Source organism: Odocoileus virginianus, chromosome 1 (assembly GCF_023699985.2).
Source record: "Odocoileus virginianus isolate 20LAN1187 ecotype Illinois chromosome 1, Ovbor_1.2, whole genome shotgun sequence".
NCBI classification, from domain to species: domain Eukaryota; kingdom Metazoa; phylum Chordata; class Mammalia; order Artiodactyla; family Cervidae; genus Odocoileus; species Odocoileus virginianus.
In genome coordinates this window covers 3,003,703-3,024,076 of record NC_069674.1, presented here as the reverse complement: position 1 = coordinate 3,024,076, position 20,374 = coordinate 3,003,703, and the positions used below count along the sequence as shown (strand labels likewise).

At 54.7% G+C, this 20,374-nt stretch overlaps 1 protein-coding gene across 6 annotated transcripts in view; it reads left to right on the top strand.

Moving 5' to 3' along the window:
* DPP6 (dipeptidyl peptidase like 6) overlaps positions 1-20,374 on the top strand; it is a 1,052,271-nt gene that overhangs the window by 929,255 nt on the left and 102,642 nt on the right. For all 6 annotated transcript variants that reach the window (XR_011482010.1, XM_070450430.1, XM_070450574.1 and 3 more), the window contains exon 8: positions 2,543-2,663. Coding sequence is in view for 5 of the 6 variants with exons in the window: in XM_070450430.1 (XP_070306531.1) it covers positions 2,543-2,663 (121 nt within the window). In the remaining variant the exon portion in view is untranslated. The remainder of the gene's footprint in view (positions 1-2,542; positions 2,664-20,374) is intronic.

Sequence of the window (20,374 nt, the reverse complement as noted above, 5' to 3'; positions counted from 1 at the left end):
TGTAAACGTGAACATCTTCAAAGCAAAACGTGTTGTTCCCTACAACTTGTTCCCTTTTGTTTTCCTTCCATTAAAAATGCAGCCAACGTGAAAATGGATTTAATGTCTATCGTAGCAAATTTTACTTATTCAGAATATTAATTGGCTATGGTCTGACTTGATTCAAAAATGCATTGTTAGGCTTAGAACTCATAAAGAGAAGTTAAAATTTCATAATACATCTTTACCCTTCGGCAAATTCGTAAGAACAGCTGCAGAAATTAAACGAGGATGTGTACTTGTGTCTGGCAGTTTTCCAGCTCATTTCTGGTTGAAGGGAATGTTTAAGAGGCAGGAGGCCTGAGCAGGAAGCTGATACTTGACAAGTTTTCAGCTCCATCCTTCCGTGAGAACCGTCTGTAGGAACTGCCCTTTTGGCATAATTCTGTTTAAAATGTCAATATTTGCGCTGTTTCCTATGTTTGCAAAACACCCTCTCACTGGCCTCATCGATGACACTGACAATATATTTTTTAGAATTTCTTTAAAAAAGATTGAGTCCTGTTCTTGGTCCACGTAGCTCTGCTTCTACAGACGTTGGAGATTTGCCTCCCCCGGGGGTGGAAGGCAGGGCATTTAGACACAGAAAACACATGCAGAACTGACCAGGGCCTTGCGAACAGGCTGATTTATACTTCAAGAGCTCCGGGAGACATTGGATTTTTTTCCTGGGCCATTGTTGCATAGATTTGGCTGCACTTTGGAATCACCTGGAGTATTTCTTTAAAATACTGATGCCAGGGTCCCGCCTCTAGATTCTGATCTTTGGGCTGGGCTCCTGGACCTGGCGGTAGGGTTTTCAGAGCTCCTCAGATCATTCTAACACGCAGCCAAGTTTGAGAGTTGCTGACCTAGACCACCCTTCTCCCCTGCCCCAGAGAATTTGAGGTTGACCCAAGGTCAGAGCTGTAACATCCCCCAAGGCACCCCAGTGCTGCACACGGGTCACCCAGCCAGCAGCCGGAGGACCTCCCTGCCTCCTCCACGACTGCACCAGCCACACTCAAGACGTCCTCCCCGCTGTCCCTGCCTGTCCGCCTCTGTCCACCTCCATCCTCACTCCTGCAGTGACAGGCTTACGCCTGCCCGTCCTCCCGGCATCCTCATGGCCCGGGGCTCACCTGCAGAAGACCCACTCCAACCCCGGCACTCCCTCCTCAAGCCTCAGCCAAGGCTTCCTGCTGCCCCGGGGGTCCTGTGCCCGCCAGGATTCTGGTCACGGGAAGCATGTACACAGTCCCCCCAGCCCCCCAAGCCCACGCCTGTCTCTGGTTTCTCGCAAGCCATTTGCTCCAGTCATCTCGTTTCTCAGCCCCCTTTCCTCCTCCTGCTCCTTGTTCAGATTGCAGCCTGAAACCCACTTTCTCGGAGCTCTGACCCTTGCCACAACCCTTGGTGAAACTTGAGGACGTCGTGCTCTGTGAAATAAGCCGGACACAGAAGCACACACCCTGCACTTTTCCGTTCTGCGAGGTCCCCGGAGTCGTCAGGTGCATAAGATGCAGAAAGCAGAACGGTGGATGCTGGGGGCAGGGAGTGCAGTTCGTGTTTCATGGGGGCGGGGCTTTAATTTTGCAGGATGACAAGAGTCCAGGAGATGATGGTGGTGACAGTTGCATGACAGTGTGAGTGCATTTACTGCCACCAAACGATGCACTTAAAAGCAGCCAAGGGGGCAGATTTCATGTCAAGTGTGTTTTACCACAATTAAAAAATAAATACTTTTCAGTCACTTTCTCAGGCCCGTCCTTTGGCCTAAGCTAGTGATACTGTCACATGTCCCTGCGTCTCGTTTGTCCCCGTCACAGCATTCTCCTGTTAAAGTTTGTCTCCTTTACCAGACTGTAAGTAGGATAAAAGTGCACGATACGTCCCACCTCTCATCAGTGTGCCATCTCAGGGTTGGCACAGAGTAGGTGCCCCCTAAGTAGTGGTGGTGTCTGACTCTTTGCAACCCCATGGACTGCAGCCCTCCAGGCTCCTCCGTCCATGGGATTCTCCAGGCAAGAGTACTGGAGTGGGTTGCCATGCCCTCCTCCAGGGGATCTTCCCAACCCAGGGATTGAACCCGGGTCTCCGGCACTGCAGGCAGATTCTTTACCAACTGAGCTACCAGGGAAGCCCACTAAGTAGTTTTTAGTAAATGTTGAGTGAGTAAGTCTCAGGTTTCCAGTTTCCCAGCCTCCCCATTCATAACTGCTAGGGAAAATACAATTGCTAACACAGTCAATGCATCTTGATGTTAACACCCCCAAGGGTTTCAGATCAGTTGTCCAGTTGTGGTAAATGACAGCATTGGGTGAACTGTGTGTAGTTTGAGGCTCTGACTGACCCTCAGTGTAGTTGGAGGCAGCTGAGCCCCAAGGGATCTTGAGACTCTTGTTCTGTCAAATAAACACACCAGAAAAATGCCGACCAAATGGCTGGTTTCGGGTTTTAAGAACACCCTGTTTGTAACCGCCTCCTTGATTAATGTTGTGTTTTTTTTTCTTTTTCCAATTAGATATTTATCTTTGAGAACAACATCTACTACTGCGCGCACGTCGGGAAGCAGGCCATCCGCGTGGTCTCCACTGGCAAGGAAGGTGTGATTTACAACGGCCTCAGCGACTGGCTGTACGAAGGTACGCGGGGGGCGGGACGCCGTTCCTGTGGTCGCGGCCGCCGCTGCTTCCTGGCAGTTCGTGGTGGTGACGTGGACTCTTGTCAATCAAGCTCCGGTTTCTGGAGCTTCGGCTAAATTCCAGAGGGACTGTGGAGCCCCGGGGAGCAGCAGGCAGCCGGCGGCAGCCTGCAGTGTCGGTCCTCACCTGGTGGCCAGGTGTGCTGGGCACCGGCCAGCCTGTACCGTGCTGGGGATGACTCCGGAACAGGCAGGGTCCAGACACCAAGGTCCCCTGCTCCCTTTCTGAGAGGCGGAGCGCCTGCTTCTGCCTAGGGAAGATGTCAGAGGGTAAACCCTCCCGGGTCAGGATGACATGCCGGCCTGCGTGCATCCATCCACCTCCCTGGACGTTTCCTGCCTCTGGGTGCCAGAGGACACCAGCGGTGGGTGTTCCTGAATCTCTGAAATCTGAGTGAGCAGCTCTCTTCTGAAGCATTTGTCATCCGTCTCCGTGCTGATGAGAACTTTGCTGTGACGGTAACGGTCATGTGTTGATTGCTGCTAGCTGCCGGGCACCATGCTAAGTGCTTTCGTGTCTGTCAGCACCTCATGTCCGCTGCCGTAGTCCAGACTGCTGTGATACCAATAGAACACCACGGTCTGGGCGGCTTGAGCACCTTCTATCTGTATCACATGGTCCTGGAGGCTAGAAGTCCAAGATCAAGGCTCTGGCGGTGCTGATGTCTGGTGAGGGCCCTCTTCCTGGCTCGCAGACAGCCGCCTTCTCCCTGTGTCCTCGCAGGATGGGGGTGTGGGGGGAGAAGGAGGGAGGGAGCAAGCTCTGGCCCCTTCATCCTGCTAGTGGAGCGCTCATCCCATCACGGAGGCCCTGAAGGCCCCACCTCCAGACACCATCACCGCGGGGATTCAGGTTCCACGTGGATTTTGTAAGGTCACAGACACCCCGTCCACAGTGCCCTCGCGTTCCGAGATGAGCGTGTTACAGACGTTTCACTGCAGAGGCGCGGTGAGGGTAGGTCATCCGCCCGGGTCGGCACGAGGTCAGGGGAGATGCTCTCGGGGGGTGTCACTGCTCAGCTGCAGGACCGCTCCCCCTGGAAATGCAGGTGTGGACGGGCGCCAGGCTAAGAGCTGGTGCTCATCTCTGCCTTCCTGCCTGAGAACCCATGATCACAGCAGGAGTCTGCCATGCTGGGCTGGACCGGGGGCTCCAGGATACCTGGGCGTGACCAAGCCCGGAAGATGTCATGTTTCGTCGATGTGGTGCGTCCCTCAATCTGGCCTCTGCATTGCAGGGGCTTTTATATCCTAAAGGATAAAGCACAGAGACACGTACGCTGAGTCCCACTTCCCACTGTAATCTCACTGAAGCCACTGAGGCTCAAGGTTCTGTGACTGGGTTTCCATTTTTTTTTTTAATTGAGACGGAAGTCTTCAACAGTTAAATGCACAGTTCCAAGGCCACGGTTTGATGGGCTTACTAACACGTGCATTGTGCAACCCCATCAAGACGTAGAACATGGGGCTTCCGTGGTGGTCCAGTGGTTAAGGATCCACACCACCCTGCTGGGGATGCAGGTTCGGTCCCTGGTTAGAGAACTGAGATCCCGCATGCCACATGGCACAGCCAAAAAATAAAAATAAATGGTAAGAATAATAAAATAATTTCTGAAAGGAAATCCTTTAAAAGACACAGAACATTCCGTCATCTCAGAAGGCCCTCCCTCTGCCAAGCCCCTTCCCAGAGGCCACCACAGTCCTGATCCTGGGCAGCTGACTTCCCGGCTGAACACGGAAGCACCCATCACTGCCGTCCCCCTCCCTGTGGTCTCCCCAGAAGCCCCAGGATTATTCCATCGTGGCCACCACTGCTCGGAGCACCCACAATTCTGGTTCTGAGCTGCATTCCAGGCCCCAGGAGAATCGACCTTGAGGTTTCATTGGGTTCACACAAGGGTGTCACTGGACGAAATGGTGTCCACCATGCTTCTGCTATCCTGAGACAGACAGCCCTACAAGAGGCAGAGGGGTCAGGGCAATAACCCCATGGCCCCAGAGAGAGAGATGGGGCACTGGGGTCCCAGCAGGAAGAGCCTCAACCCTCTCTAGGAATAATCTTCTTTAAAAATCCATCACCAGGTAATGGAGAATATCTTTTTTAGTATCATCCTTAAAAAAAAAAAAAAACTCATTGCCTTGCAATTCAAGGTAAGATTTTGCTTGAGCAAATTGGTTGAAAAGAAATGTTTCTTTAGGGCATTTACAGGGAATTGTGCTGGTGTGATAACAGGGCCCCAATGTTCTAAATCAGTCACAGTTGACGTACAGCTCAGTCTGGTGAGTGCTGTTCCCTGGAATGTTATATACGCTGAATCTCAGCTCCTTTTTAATAATGGAAAGGTAAACTCTGAAGGCTGCCTGTTTCTAATCTGTGACTTAACTACTTCACCTCCAAATGCTCCTTTAAAAAAAATGGTAGGTGGCAAGATTAGGAGACAAAAATATCCTGAAAGCATTTGCAGGGTGCCTGACTCACTCGGAAATGTTAGTTCTGAGAAGAAGCAGAGTTTACATAAATTCTAAGCCACTCCACAGCCCATAGGCTTGTTGGCAGTCAGATGCCACATCTGACTGTTTTGTTTCCCAGAAAGGATCTTTTGAACATATTGAATATTTCAGAATATCAAGGGCTGAGGAAGAGGAGGAGGAGATGTGGGGGCTGCCAGGAGACCCCATCCCTCGAGTCGAGGTTTACATGCACTCCGTAGGAATCCCCCTAATTCACTGAAGCGGCCCCCACACTGGGAAACATGCCCTCAAGGCCGTCTGCAATGTCAGACCATGAGCTTCACTGACTGCAGATTCCCGCCTTCATGGCAGCCACCCACTTATCTTGATGAGCAAAGTGCATATTTTATTCTTCTGGGCAAATGTCATGCAGTTACATAGCATTTTGATTTTAATATGAGGTTAAAGATGACTTAAAAGTGTCCCACAACTCTTTTAAGGCTTACTAAGGTCAAGTTGGGTTTCCCTGGTAGTTCAGATGGTAAAGAATCTGCCTGCAGTGGGGGAGACCTGGGTTTGATCCCTGGGTCAGGAAGATCCCCTGGAGAAGGGGATGGCTACCCACTCCAATATTCTTGCCTGGAGAATCCCACGGACAGAGGAGCCTGGCAGCCTACAGTCCACGAGTTTGCAAAGAGTTGGACGTGACTGAACAACTAACAGTTTCACTTTCACTTCAAAGTTGGCTACCCAGAAACTAAAGGTGTATTCAGTTTTTGAGAACTCAGAAAGGGAGACTCTGTTAAGAACTGGTACTTTCATGCAAGTCTGAGTGATTTTGCAAAGCTCCTAATATGTAAGCATATGAGGAAAGGGCTGGATTGTCCAGGTTTTTATGAAAGATTCATGGTTACCAGTGTTACAGAGATGGTTGTATTTTCCAGTTGATACTGTTTTTATTATTTCCATTTTGATCATTGCCATCATATACACGAGGTGTAGTGGGCTTCCCAGATGGGACTAGTGATAAAGAACCTGTCTGCCAATGCAGAAGATGTAAGAGACGTAGGTTCGATCCCTGGGTTGGGAAGATCCCCTGGAGGAGGAAATGGCAACCCACTCCAGTATTCTTGCCTGGAGAATCCCATGGACAGAGGAGCCCGGCGGGCTACAGTCCATGGGGTCAGTAAACAGTCAGACAGGACTGAGCAACTAACACTACTACTATAGTGGTACAGCACAGATTTTTGGGCCAATAATTTTTCAATAATGAAACTTTGTCATTACCTGTTTTGCCGTCTTATGAGACATCCATGCCGCTATTGCCAAGGCAGTCAGATGCATGTGTGTGTGTTGTTTAGTCTCGGTCATGTCTCTTTGTGACCCCATGGCCTGTAGCCCACCAGGCTTCTCTGTCCATGGGATTCCCCAGACAAGAGTACCAGAATGGCTTTCCATGCCCTCCTCCAGTGGATCTTCCTAACCCAGGGATCGAACCCATGTCTCCTGCATCTCCTGCATTGGCAGATGGATTCACAAGGAGACAGGGAGTTGACTGGGGAAATGGCTCACATGGGAAGAAACATTGTCATGACCAGATTGTGGAGCTCCCTGGGGTGGTTTGAATATGTGTACTTTCCACGAGAAATATGTTCCCATAAAGAAGAAGAATTCTCAAATCATCCTGGTCACCCCAATCGTTCCAGATTCCCTAAAATGAAATTCTAAGTCATAGTCCCCATGGAGTGTGCCTTTGTCTTCAACTAAACTCATGGTTTATTCCTTGCTTGGTGAGCGGTGTGTGCGTGCTGACCTGTATATCTAAGCTCCCATGTCCCCTGCCCGAGCTCTATACTTCTCATCAGTGGATCAAGCCTGTGGGATCCACCACGGCCACGCGTCCAGTGGATAGCCCTTGCCCAGGACTGTCAGATGCAGGCAGAAGACATACTGCACACCAGGTTTTTATCAGCAAGAAAGTATTTCTGATGCCTCTCGCACTGTTATTAAAACTCGCCCCCGTATACACATTTTGATCCTGCTGTTTTGCAAAGCTTATGGAGTCACTCTGAGTGTGCATTCTTGATTGAGTTGCTAACATTCAGAGATGCTAACATCTCTGAAGTACCTGGATCCGGTACTTCAGTCATTAGCAGACTACAACCTGTTGGTAGACACGCCCATGGAGCCTCATTCTGGCTGGACTGATAGTTTTAGAGATAGTTGCGTGGCCTGGAGTTCAGTGGACTGAGAGTCATGTTCACTTCTGCATGCTCTTATTCAGACCATGGATTTGTAGTTCTTTGGATGTGGTTGTTGGTTACTTCTCTGATTTACCTGATGGGAAATCTTGGTCAGACCAGGAAATCTCCCAGAAAATTGCCCGCAGCTTGTGGTGGGCTTTACAAGCCCTGTCGTGCGCGGGCGGCAGAGCTGGGGGGAAGGGCAGGGTCTTTGCAGCCACCGTGCCTGCCTTTGAATCATAGCTTCACCATGTGAAAGCACCATGAACCGGAATGAGATTTGAACTCTTTGGGTCTGTTTTCTTATCTGCAAGACAAGCGTGATGACCATATAGGTTCCCTCAGGTCATTGTGGAAATTAAATGGACTGATATGCTTACAATTCATAGAACAGCACCTGGGACTAGTGAACCGCAGCTGTTGCTATTGAAGCTACTGTTATTCTTTATCTTGTAATTTTAAAAAACCAGTGGCTTCCCTGCTGGCTCAAATGGTAAAGAATCCACCTGCAATGCAGGAGACCCAGGTTCGATCCCTGGATCTGGAAGATCCCCTGGAGAAGGGAACGGCAACCCACTCCAGTGTTCTGGCCTGAAGAATCCCATGGACAGAGGAACCTGGCGGGCTACAGTCCACGGAGCTGCAAAGAATCAGACACAACTGAGTGACTGACGCTTTCACTTTTCAAAACCTAGTCACATAGCAGGTACACACCTCTCTCATCCGGCATTGTCAGCAACCCGAAGCGCAAATGTGTGGTCCATTCTCCTCCAGCGTCGGTGTTAAGAACTATTGAGCTATTCACTCGTGAGTTATTGTCTCCATATGTCTATGTAGGAAGCGCAGGCTTCCTGCTCCCCCTGAAGAGGAGGTCTGTGCAGATATGAAGATGTGAACGTTGCCCTGGAACCTTCTCTCTGCATCAGCGTCCCCGAGCTGGAGGCGTGCACCCCTCACCTGACAGTCATTCACCCGTGAGCACCACGGTCACGTCACTCGGTAAAGAGTGTGCTTCGGGGTTGCTTGTAGACATTGCATACTTAAAAATGCATATTCCAATTCGCCTGTGGCTTCTAAAGAGGGGCACGGGCATGAAAGTGATGATGAGAATACTGGAAGTTAATCAGCCTCCGGGGGAGCCCCCAGCCCGGGAGGTGCTGCCTGGACCAGCGGCGGTGCCGGGTGGCAGGCAGCAGACCTCTAGTCCAATAAGGCAGCGCTTTCAGGGTTTGAAGTGAAATGAGCATTCTTCCAGGGTAGCCGTCTCCAGCTCCATGAAGCAGTGGTGACCTTGACTCGGGCAGCAGGGGGTCTTCCCTTGTAGAAAGACACAGAAGAGGCCACAGCTAGCTGTTCAGTGGGGACCCTCTCGGGTCTGACGCAGGGCTGGACGAGATGCTTCGGTGTTGCTTCTGTGCTCTCTCTGACCCCCAGCGAGACATCCTCCTGTTTCTAGGTCTCTGCATGTCAGAGCAAGGACAGTGGTCCAAGGCAGGGAGTGAGACTGTCGGGCCTGTGGGGAGATGCCGCCGGCCAAGCCGCATCCAGCTGGCCCCCAAGGGTCCCCTCACCCTCCCGGCCGGTCGGTCCAGCCTCATCTGGATCCTCCGCTTCCTTCTCCGCCTTCGAGTCCCGTCACACCCCCCAGCCCCGCCCGTACGCCTCCCGGCCGGGACGGTCCCTACATACGGCAGCACTCCCCCATCCTTGCCGTGCGGCCTCGGCTCCAGGGTTCAGGTGCAGGGTCCCAGGCGCCCACACCCCCAGGGAGCTCAGCTGCCCTCCTCTTTCCCACTGCCATCAGAACCTCCGCACACTTCCTTTAGCAAAAAAAGCAGGCTGATCACTGAAGAGCCCCGGGAACAGTTAATCTCACTGTAACGATGAGCCTCACTTTTCTTATCCCCAAGGAGGCGGGAGAGGTTTTGGAAATGGAGACAGTCCCCTTACTCGGGACCGAGGAGCGAGGAGGGGGCATCACTCCAGACCGCCTGCTAATAACACGGCTGGTCGGGGCCGGCCCACGGCAGGTGTGTCTCTCTCTCACCCACTGTCTCTTCCACGGCCTGCCCGACACGACTAAACAGGAGCGAACTTCTGCCACAGCCGCGGAAGCGTGGGCTCAGAAGCGTTGGGCGACTTCTCTGCAGTCACACAGCCAGTAAGTGGTTCCAACTTGGCCTCCTCACCACACACCCATCGTGTATAAAAAGCTGCATGAGCTTGCAGATTAGAAATAGGCCTGATAGATGCCCTAGGGGTGAGCGGACTACCCGTCACCCTGGCAAGGTCTGCGTGCACCTCCGACACCCCCAGCTCTGTGCCAGGCGCTTCTCGGCGTGGGTGTAGGTGCATCCCTGAGCTGCCATGCAGCCACTGGTGACCGTGAGGAAGTCATGTACCTCGTCTGACCTTCAGGTTCGTCGTCTGAAAACGAAGAGCTCAGATACCTTCCCCAAAGAATTAGTGTGAGGCTGGATGACAGCATATCTGTGCGAGTGAGGCGGAACCAGTGGGCATGGCGGGACGTGTCATCCCGGGGCTGTGAAATGTCCCACAAGAATCCACCTCCCACCCAGCTGCTGGCGGGCGTGGCAGGGTCTCAGACGGCCGTGTGTCCGGGGTTGGACGAATGCCTTCCACAGAGGGGCAGAGGTGTTTGTAAGGCGAAGGTCAAACCTGGGCCCCCCAGAGCATGGCACCGCTAGAGCGCATGGCTGAGCGCAGGGGAAGGGTCTGGAAAACGGTCTGGATTTCTCCCGAGAGAAGCCCGCAGAGACGTCCCTGCCCGTCCTCTCCTTCGTCTTGCTCCTTGGGTCCACCACCCTCTGAGTACCTGGGTGACCAGTAGCTGTGATCTGTGGTCACTGTTGTATCTTCCTGCCTCCCCCCTCCCCGGGAGCACTCAGGCGAGAGTTGCCATGGAAACTGTGTGAGGATGGGGCGTCAGCCTGGGGGATCTCCGGGGCCGCCCCAGTGGTTCTCCACTGGAAAGCTGATGTGGTCTAAGCCAGGGCGAGACCACAGTGCCGGCCAAGGAAGAAGCGATGCTCTGTCCAGGACGTCAGGCCCGGAAGGCCGGGGCAGGGGCCAGGGCCCGCCGACAAAAACAGCAAATGCTGGAACTCCGATCAGGAGTTTCCCCCAAGTTCAGTGCTGAGGGCAGGGCCCTGACCTGTGCTTTGCAGCCCAGCATCCTCCCTGGACTAAAATAAACCCGGTCAGAGAAGCAGGAGAGGATGCCGAGGTCGGGCAGGGAAACTCTAATAAAACAAACCCACAGGGGCTTCCTTGGGGGTCCAGCAGTGAAGACGTCATGCGTCCACTGCAGCAGGTCCAGGTTCAGTCCCTGGTCAGGGAGCTAAGATCCTGCAGGCCATGTGGTGTGGCGAACAGGCAAACAAATAATAAATTAATTTTAAAAAACAGGAAACAAGCCAGCAAAGCAAACCAGACGCCACCTCCAGGATTCACAGCAGGAGTCGCTCATGCCCCCCATCGGGGTGGAGGTGGGGGGTCTGCTCCCCGAGCTCACCCCGGGGCGCAGGCTGCGGGCCCCGCCCTCCATCCAGGCAGCAGGCCCCACCCAGCCCAATGTGGGTGGGGTCGAAGGCGCTGTGCTGGGCCTGGAAGTGACACAGCTGGGCGGCCCTGCTCGCCGCTCGGTTGCCAAGACCAGGGCCCAGGACGCGGTGCCGGCCGCCGGCCAGACGCGGGAGAGGCCGGCATGGTGGAGACCCCATCCTGCAGGTTCCACGGTGGGGCCACAGACCCCAGATCTGGAATCAGCAGGAGAGGAACTCCTGCAGGGCCAGGGGGGCCCTGAGGGTCAGAAGACCAAGCAACAGGTTTAGGGGCACCCAGGGGGTGCAGGTAGTGGTTGCAAGACTGCCGCAGCGGCCATCCCCCGGACGCCAGGCATGGGGGCGTTGGGGGAGCGGACTCTGGGTGAGGGCACCTTGGCCTGCCCAGAGCACTCACGAAGACATTAGTGAGGCGCTGCAGGTAGCACTGCCGTGCCCCCCCCCCCCCGGCATTGGACCGCTCGAGACAGCTAGGGGTGTAAGTTTTTGTCGTTGCAAACTCACCTTGCATGCGTGGTCACTCCCTTCAGCTGTGTCTGACCCTTTGTGACCCTGTGGACTGTAGGCTCCTCCATCCATGGGATTCTCCGGGCAAGAATACCGGAGCAGGTTGCCATTTTCTCCTCCAGGGAATCTTCCTGACTTGGGGATTGAACCGGCATCTCCTATGCCTCCTGCTTCTGCAGGCGTGTTCTTTACCGCTAGCGCCACCTGGGAAGCAGACTCTGCTTATTTCACACCTAACGGCTGATAGGTGAGGGGCGTGGGTGGAATCACTGGCTGGTAGGTCTCCCTCTCCCATGAAGGGTTGATCAGTGACACACATGCCTACATTAACGGCTGTGGTTCCCACTGAGCAGCCCCTGATGGCAGGGGAGAGACCCCGGGACGGGCGGGCCCCCTGGAGGTGGCCGTCGTGTGACGCCGTCCGGGTTTACTGCAAGCCCCGCGCTCACAGAGACAGAAGCCGAGTCTGCCCTTGACAGTCCCGCGTGGGCCTTGTGGGTCCCTGATTGTTCTAATTCAGCGTGAAACAAAAGTCAGGAGAAGGAGAACTCTGAGGGGAAAACGTTCTCTCCACGTGTGGGAAGAATTCCCACTGGTCTTGAGAAATGTTTCTCACAATTAATTACCTAATCCTGAGAGATTCTGATAAATAATACACGATGCTCAGTGGTTAGGCTTTTAAAGCTCTTTAATTATGCATCGATTGTGGGATTAAGACCCACACGTCTTCATCTTTTGGTTGTGCAGTTTTAATGAAACTCGGGTATCGCTGGCTGAAATCTTGACGCTCCTGGACACCCCAGTTCCTTTTAGGCTTTTCTGTTTCCTGAAATCTCGTGAGGACTTGAGACGCTCTGCCCCAGTGTCGAGAGTCTTGTTAATGTTTGTGTTCCACCGAAACGCAGACCGCAGATGCTTGAAGGAAGACATGTGAGGCTCTGTGCTTGCATGTGCTCTAGACGTCATCTGGGCCCAGAGGCCAGGGTCCCGCCCCTGCGCTTTCCCACCAGACCCACGTCCTGACCTCTTTGCGCTTAGTTTCTTTTCTCTGCTCTGCCAGTCTCATGGGACAAACCGGATAACGCTGCCCGCCTCCCTCAGCTGTGTCTTCATACGTAAATGTCAGGGGGGAACGCTCAGTGTGACGGCTTGAAGTCTATACGCACACGAGGTGACTTTGCGATGCCCTGTCTACCTGTCCTCGGCTTTCCTGGGTGGGTGTCAGGAGCAGAACGCCCCGATTATAGACAGTGGGTGGGGGCCAGCACAGGGTGCCCCCGTCCTCTGCCCCATTCTACCCCCAACCCCCGCAGGACACACGTGCGCTGGGAATTCATCAGGGGTTCTCATCTGCCTTCTCCCTGCCCCTGGGGAGGGGCCTGCCCCCACTTCCTGGGACCCCCTTTTCCTTTCTTTCTAAACAACCTTCATTTTCAGTGTAGTTTTTCCCTTTGCTCAGGGCTGCCTTTGGGAAGGCTTGCGGGGCAGGATAGGGGTGAGATGCAGCTCCGTTTCTCCCCGTCAGAGCCCCCTGGACGTGGAGATGCACACTGTCACTGTCACTGTTTAGTCGCTCAGTCGTGTCCGCCTCTTTGCGACCCCCTGGACTGTAGCCCGCCAGGCTCCTCTGTCCATGGGATTCTCCAGGCAAGAACACTGCAGTGGGTTGGAATTTCCTTGCCACGGATCCTATGAGTGAGGGCCGCTGCCTGGAAGATCCAGGGTGTAGGTCTCAGGTCAGTCGCACCTCCTACTTGGTCTCCCAGCAGAGGGAGAGGCTGTCCCTGGAAGCTCACCGTCATGGGGTCAGCGTGCCCCAGAGTGACCCCTGCACTGGCCCGAGGGCAGACACGCAGCTCCATGTCTCTGCCGCACACACCTGTGGCTCCAAGCCCCCGAGCAGGTCCTGGCGGAGTCCGGGGCCCGGCGTCCGCAGCATCTGCCCCCCTACCGGGCTCCTGCGGATGAGTGGGCCCCTCCCTGGGACAAGGCGCCTTCCTCCCAAGGCCACAACTTGTCCATTCACTGAAAATGGTACCCAGGCCTGGAGCCTCCAGGTGCCAGCCGTCCCCAAAGAGTAGATGGCCGTACAGGTCTTAATGGAGAGCTCCCATCCGGCACCTTGTCCTTGCCGCAGGAGTTTGTTCATACGGCACTTGCTTTATTAATAGAAAAACCAACAGCTGTGGGAACAGAAGCCCGGGAAGTGTTGGGAGTTTAAATAGATGTTCCCGATAAGGGGCCCAGCCTTCCAGGAGGTTACGGGGTCACATCTGCCAGGCCCTCGGGGCCAAACCACCGGGCCACGAGGTTCTAGACCCGCACGACACCGTATGTTCTTGGTTCTTGTAAGAACCAAGACTGCTCCCCATTGCACAGCTTCTGTTGAGGGTTGAATCACCCCCAGTCCCTGTGCCCGTGTGCCTACCTGGGTGTGAGGTGTATGAAGAGTCTGCAGGTAACGAAATTGGTTCCACAAGGAGGCTGCATGGACACCAAGCCCGGCCCGCCCACCGACTGGTTCTAGAACAATAAGCCCCACCTCTCTCGTGGGCGCAGAACCAATGGGTCTCCAGGGAACCTGGGGCCAGTGACCCACAGTGTGACGGGGCAGACGTGAGCCCTCCCCCGGGAACCAGCACGGAGCAGCCCCCCGGGAAGCCAGGACGCATCGTGTGAAGCGGCCTCCAGGGACGCACCGTGCATCCTGCGCCAGGCCCCACAGGCCCCCGTGGGACGAGGCTGCACTGTGGCCCAGGCTGGCCTTTGGGATGGAGCTGAATCACACCCTCAGCACGGGGTGCTCATCTCCAGCACCATTCAGACAGGCAGAGTGACCCGTTCTGGTTGAAGACTGCAGACCCGTGAAAATCAGAAAACCAAGCAGTCGCTAACCCATTAACTGATTTATGGAGTCCAGAGCTGATTCCTTGATGGGAACCCATGCCAGGGTTCCTGCCTGGAGAATCCCAGGGACGGCGGAGCCTGGTGTGCTGCCGTCTATGGGGTCACACAGAGTCGGACACGACTGACGTGACTTAGCAGCCGCAGCAGCAGAGCTGATTCCTTAAACATTTGTCCCCAGTTGCCTTCTCTCAGGACGTTATCAGTGCCTGGACTCCAATCTCGTTTCCAATTTCTGTGTTTTGAGATCTACTGCTGACTTGAGATCCTGCAAGATGTGAACCCGCATAAGCTTTTCCTAAGGGGGAGATCTTTGAAATAGCTGGGGAACGCTGATGGTTAGAAAATCCACGGCAGCCCCTCCGCACCGTGACACCAGCTGGTAAGGTTGGGGGACGTTCTGGGCCCTTCCTCCCAGCTCTGGCGAGGGAAGTGCTCACTCCCGTGAGCCGGGCACGGATGGCAGGCAGGGCAGGCAGTGCCTTCCCATGCGGGCACCGCAGCCACTTCCACTTGGACATTCACCGCTTCCAGCCTCTGGCCTCTCCACCTGCCTCGCATGCAGGAGGCTCTGGGCCCTCCAGGTGTTGGGGTCAAAGCCCCAGAACTGAAGGACTGAGGCGCAGACCTCAATGCCTGGGGCCTCTTCCGGAAGCCCCCAGACGGAGCCCCGTGTTCCTGGGCCAGTGGAACGTTCATCGGGCTCTTCAGAGAGCACAGGACACCGTGCTTTGGTGGCCATGCAGGTCGAAAGGATGAGAGGCCAAAATGAGAACCAGCCCTGAGTGGTCACAGCCGAGGTTTGCAGAAGACCAGGTGGGGCGGGGGCTCGCCACCTGCCCTGATGTCCAGCTGCTCTCCACTCAGGCTGAGCCACGCATGTCTCTTTCTGTGCGATCCAGCTTTGTATGAGTAATTTTGTTTCATTGCAACATTTAACTGAGTCTGGAAACTCATCCTTAAGGGAACATAAAGCTAAAGGAGGAACTGGAAACTATGTAAAACAGACCCTTTCGGCTGCTGCGGAGATGGCCTTCTGGGGTAATGGGCCTTTATTGACTCTGATGTTTTAGGAACAGGGAAAAGGAACTCATTACTTCCACACTGTGATCTCCCAAAGCAGAGGATGCTAAAACAAATGAGGCTCAGCCAGAGATGCAGAGTGTGTGTGAGAGAGGAGAGAGACAGACAACGAGAGAAACTCAGAGGCAGACAGAGACTTTCAGTTCAGTTCAGTCGCTCAGTCGTGTCCGACTCTTTGCGACCCCGTGGACTGCAGCATGCCACGCTTCCCTGTGCACCACCGACCCCCGGAGTGTGCTCAAACTCGTGAGAGAGAGAGAGACTTTACCAAAAGAAAAAAAAGAGATTTAACAAAAGTTGGAGGACTTTCCTTGCCCTTGGTATGTCTGTCTCCTTTCAGCACGGCTAGAGTCCTGAAACACTGCCCTTCACGCGGGACAGTGACAAGGCGAGCTGCTAGGGTGCTTTTATGCGACAGGCAGGTTTGCAGGTGGTCGTCACTGGGCCATCAGGGGCCTTGGGCGTCCACCACGGGAGCAGCTTCTTGACAGTTTCCTCCTCAAAGGTCTCCAGCCCCTGGAAATGCATTCGGTGTCTTTTTCCCCTGAAATGAAAAAAGGAGGACAGGAGAACTGAGGCGATCTATAAGTGTTTGGAGAAGCTGCAAATTAGCAGCCGGCAAGGTTATAATGAACATCTGAGCGATCGCGACAATGGAATAAAAATCAAGCCCAGACTCCTGCCTGTCTCGGGCGTGAGGACGTGGCGGGGTGGACGCTGCCCCCTGGTGGCCAGCGCGGGCACGGCGGGTCCGCTGTCCCCAGGCTCGGGTGCTGAATTGTGGGAGTTAGACCACCGTGATGGTGATGAGGTGTGTGCAGTGAGTAATATGCAAGTCACACGGCGCTAATTAGCCAGGGAGGCCGCGGGCAGCAAGGGAAAAGCTCCTTCCACCTCCTGGCTTGACGTTGGCCGATTTCTTCTTTAACCCCCCATTTAATTCCACTCCCGGCACCCCGGATGAAATATTTAGTGGCAGGAAAAAGGCTGCAGATGCAGGCGGGAATAAATAAGATTGCCCGTATTTAGAACGAGGCCATTTATTTTGGAGTGCAGATCTATCAGGCATGTTATTTATGTCTTTTGCAATTTTCCAGGACCCAGATTTCTCCAGACGCTTCGATTTTTTCCCAGTCGACACAGCAGTGGGGGTGCAGGCAGCAGGCACTTATTAACAGTGAGAACACACGGGGCCTGTGTTTTAGGAGCAATCCCAAACCCTGTCTCAATGCCTGCACTGTTTTGATCTGCTTCTTGCCATCCCATCCAGAGGTGACAGTCGTAACGCTGACACAACTCAGGCAGATGGAGCCTTCAAGGCAGAGACAGCTCGAGCTGCCGGACAGTGCAGAGTGGGCAGGGGAGACGGGCCAGAGGCTCAGCGCCTGGTTGGCAGGACACCAGTGGTGTTGGGACGAGCTGTGGACCAGGAATCAGGACCAGAGCCAGCCCCACCCTCTGCCCTTCTGTGAGCCTGGGAAACAGCCCCGTATCCTTCTCACAGCAGTGCCCACTGCACACACCCCAAGACCAGAATCCACTCAAGGCTCTGGCAGGCCCTTGGGGTGAGCCGCCCCTGCCTCTGGGTCTCTGCTTTCTCCTCCGTGAAGTGGAGTCACAGAAGCATGGTTGCAAGCTTGGCAGTAGGGTGGTCACGGTGAGCGTTGGGTTCCTAGTGGGACAGACGACATACCTGCCCTGCCCAGGTCACGGCTCAGCACATGCAGGCCCGTTAGTCCCAGAGCCTGGGTGCCGGCTGGCTGTGAATGTAGTCCTCCCTGCGGCATTCAGCCAGGCCAGAAGCCACCACCGGGCTGGGAGAAGGTGAGCTCAGACCCATGTGAGCGCGGCCATGAGACGCAGGGAACCTCAGGTGGGTCGGAACCTGAGGAGGACCAGGGCGATGAGCGGAGCTGGGACCGCTCTTCCCGGGGAGGCACCTCCCCTCCAGGCTCCAAGGGCACCACATGGGAAAGGCATCTGGAGGCAATCCACTCTGTAGCGTTGGGAAGCCCGAGGCCCTGTCTCTCAACTGGGAAAGAAGCGTCCCTAGCACCCGGAAGAAAGCGGAGCCCCGTGTGTGCAGTGAGGATGCAGCCCCAGGGGGTTCTGCTTTCTCTTCACATCATTTGACGGCCTGTCCAGTTGGGGGCTTTTTGACCAAACCTCTCCTGTGTGAGATCCTCCCAACCCCAGAAGTACGGGCACACTTTTCTCAGGCTTCTGTAAACTTCTCCCTATGGTCATTTTATCCACAGAGAGACTCTGGCAGTCCCTTGCTTTGGACCACACTTGGCCAAAGACGATCAGAGAAAACAGAGCAGAATTCACTTGATTTTTGACTTCTTTATGCTGTTTGGGTTTTGGCAAAGGGAGAATTAACTCATGGTGACTTGCTTTTCACTCTAAAGAGAAACTGACATTTTTTGCCAGCTACTGAGCAAATTTGAGAAGATTCATTCGAAGAACCGCTGACCCTACAAAACAGGACTAAAATATATCGTATCTCAGAAGCGCGCTCTGTTGGAGGATGAGGTCTCCCTTGGGAGCACTTCTCTGACTCGGGGGGAAGTGCCTCGTCACTGGAGTTCTGTCTCCTGCCCCCAATTATTCCCAAGGCCCACAGGACCTCGCGCTTCCTGCTGCATTTAGAGCCGTGCAGGAGGTTGGCCGGGGACGAGCGCGCTGGAAGAAGGGAGCGGGCAGGGTACCCGGGAGCCATCGCCACCTCACCCGGAGCAGGTGTTTGCTGTCCGCATTGCCCGCCTGGCCCAGGGGCCCCGAGGAGGCCAATGCCAACCTCAGCCCGCGGAAGAGCTGCTCTTTAATTGGCCTCGAGTTACTTCATCTGCATTTGCCTTCCGGGGCTGTCTGCCTTACAGCATGGATACTTGCATGTCAGTTGGCCCTAAAATCACAGGCTGTCCGAAGGCTGCAGACCTGCAGTTGTCGAGGTGGAGCTGACCGTCCAGTGAGACGGGTGTCGTGGGAAGACTGCCTCCCTCAGTTAGCCGCTGCCCGAGCTGGAGCAAGTTAACCCCGTGCAGGAGCCTCAGCCGCCTCCTCTGGGAGGGAACTGCGGCAAAGAGCAGGGCACGCATGCAGCGCCAGCTCCCAGGCGTGGGTCAGGCTCTGGCTGAGTTACGGCTGTTGGTTCTCGTCCCCTGGCTCCCGGAAGATGCCAGACCTGGGACAAAGAGAAGGGTTTCCACTTCACCTCTCTGACACCGAGTGTCCGAGGCCCTCCTGGAAGGAAGCAGGCCTGTTAGCACAGCCACCACAGAAGGGGCCAGGGTGCTCAAGGCCCAGAGGTGGGGGATGCGGGGCAGCTGTCACCCTGCTGAGTCCACACACCCTGTGGGGAGGCCTCACGGCTGCAGGCAGAGCTGATGCTGGTGCTCAGATCCAGTTGGTCCTGCCCGACACGCCCCTCCCCCCATCATCGGTCCAGTGTCACGATGAGTGTGACCAGCCAGGGGGGCCCTCAGCCGACAGTCGTTTGCTGGTCTAAGGGGTCTTCTGAGAAGGGGAGGCACCTGGAACCCAAAGCCCCCTCCTTCCACTTTCAGGAGGTGTCGGCAGGTGTGAAAAGCCATGGAAGTGGGTGGTGGGGAGCCCGTGACTCACATGAAGCACAGGCAGGGTGGGGTCCCCCAGGGCAGGCGCAGCCCAGAGCCGCCTCCTTGCCTCCTCGGTGTCCCCTCCTGTCCTGCCCACACCATGCTCCTTGTGGCCAGGGCCTGGAGGGGACTGTCCCCAACACTCTCAACAGCGAGCGCCCCCTGGAGCCACTGTGCCTGGGGGTGGGGAGCAGCCCCGGGCCGGAGACACTCTCCCTCCTCGCATGGCTCACAGCGGGGCCACACTGAGCTCTCCTGCCTCCCAGGTGAGGAGTGGGGAGCAGGACCAGAAGGGCTTGGTCCAGGCCTGCTGACCGGCACCCTGTGTAGACGGACCCATTTCAAGACTCCCAGCCTCAGGATGGCTCTGAGCAGCTTCAGGTCAAGGCCAAACATCCTGGGACATCCTGGGAGTGAAATCAGGTAGGGACCAGGGTGGGCTGTGTGCTGTGGCTCTGCCCTCTCCTGTCCATCTTTAAGGCATCACCACAGCACCTGTGACTGGACCCGTGGTGACCCTACCTGTGATGACTGTGCCCACGGTGACCATAACAGTGATGACTGGACCCGTGCTGACCCTACCTGTGATGACTGTGCCCGTGGTGACCATACCTGTGATGGCTGTAGCCATGGTGACCATACCTGTGATGACTGTAGTCACGGTGACCGTACCTGCGGTGTCTGTAGCCACGGTAACCCTACCTGTGACGACTGTGCCCATGGTGACCATACCTGTGATGACTGTAGTCATGGTGACCGTACCTGTGGTGTCTGTAGCCATGGTGACAGTACCTGTGGTGTCTGTAGCCACGGTAACCAGGATTCCCCTCCTGTCAGTCACACTGAACCCCTGAGCCATGTCTCCAGAGTCAGGATCTATTTGTACAAGTCAAAAGGCAGACTCTTGTTCTTTGAACAGTAGAACCAAGAATATTTAGTAATTCAATGCAGTTGGGTATAGAAACTGTTCTGAGTGCTGTTTATAATTCACAGTTAATTAACCTTCCTCTTCAAAAAGAAGTACAAAAACTTGAGACCTAATTTCTTGATACACATTGTTTTTGATATCCATTATTTTTAAAATATGTCTCCACTGATATTAAGAAATAATTATGCAGACTATCTCAGACTGATTAAGGTGACTGTTCCTCTGTTAGGATTTTCTTTGAAAATATGTATTATAATGAGCTTTCGTGCAGTGTATCCTACAAGAAAACATTCCTGTCATCTAATTTTAAAGCTAAAGCCAGTGTACAGAAG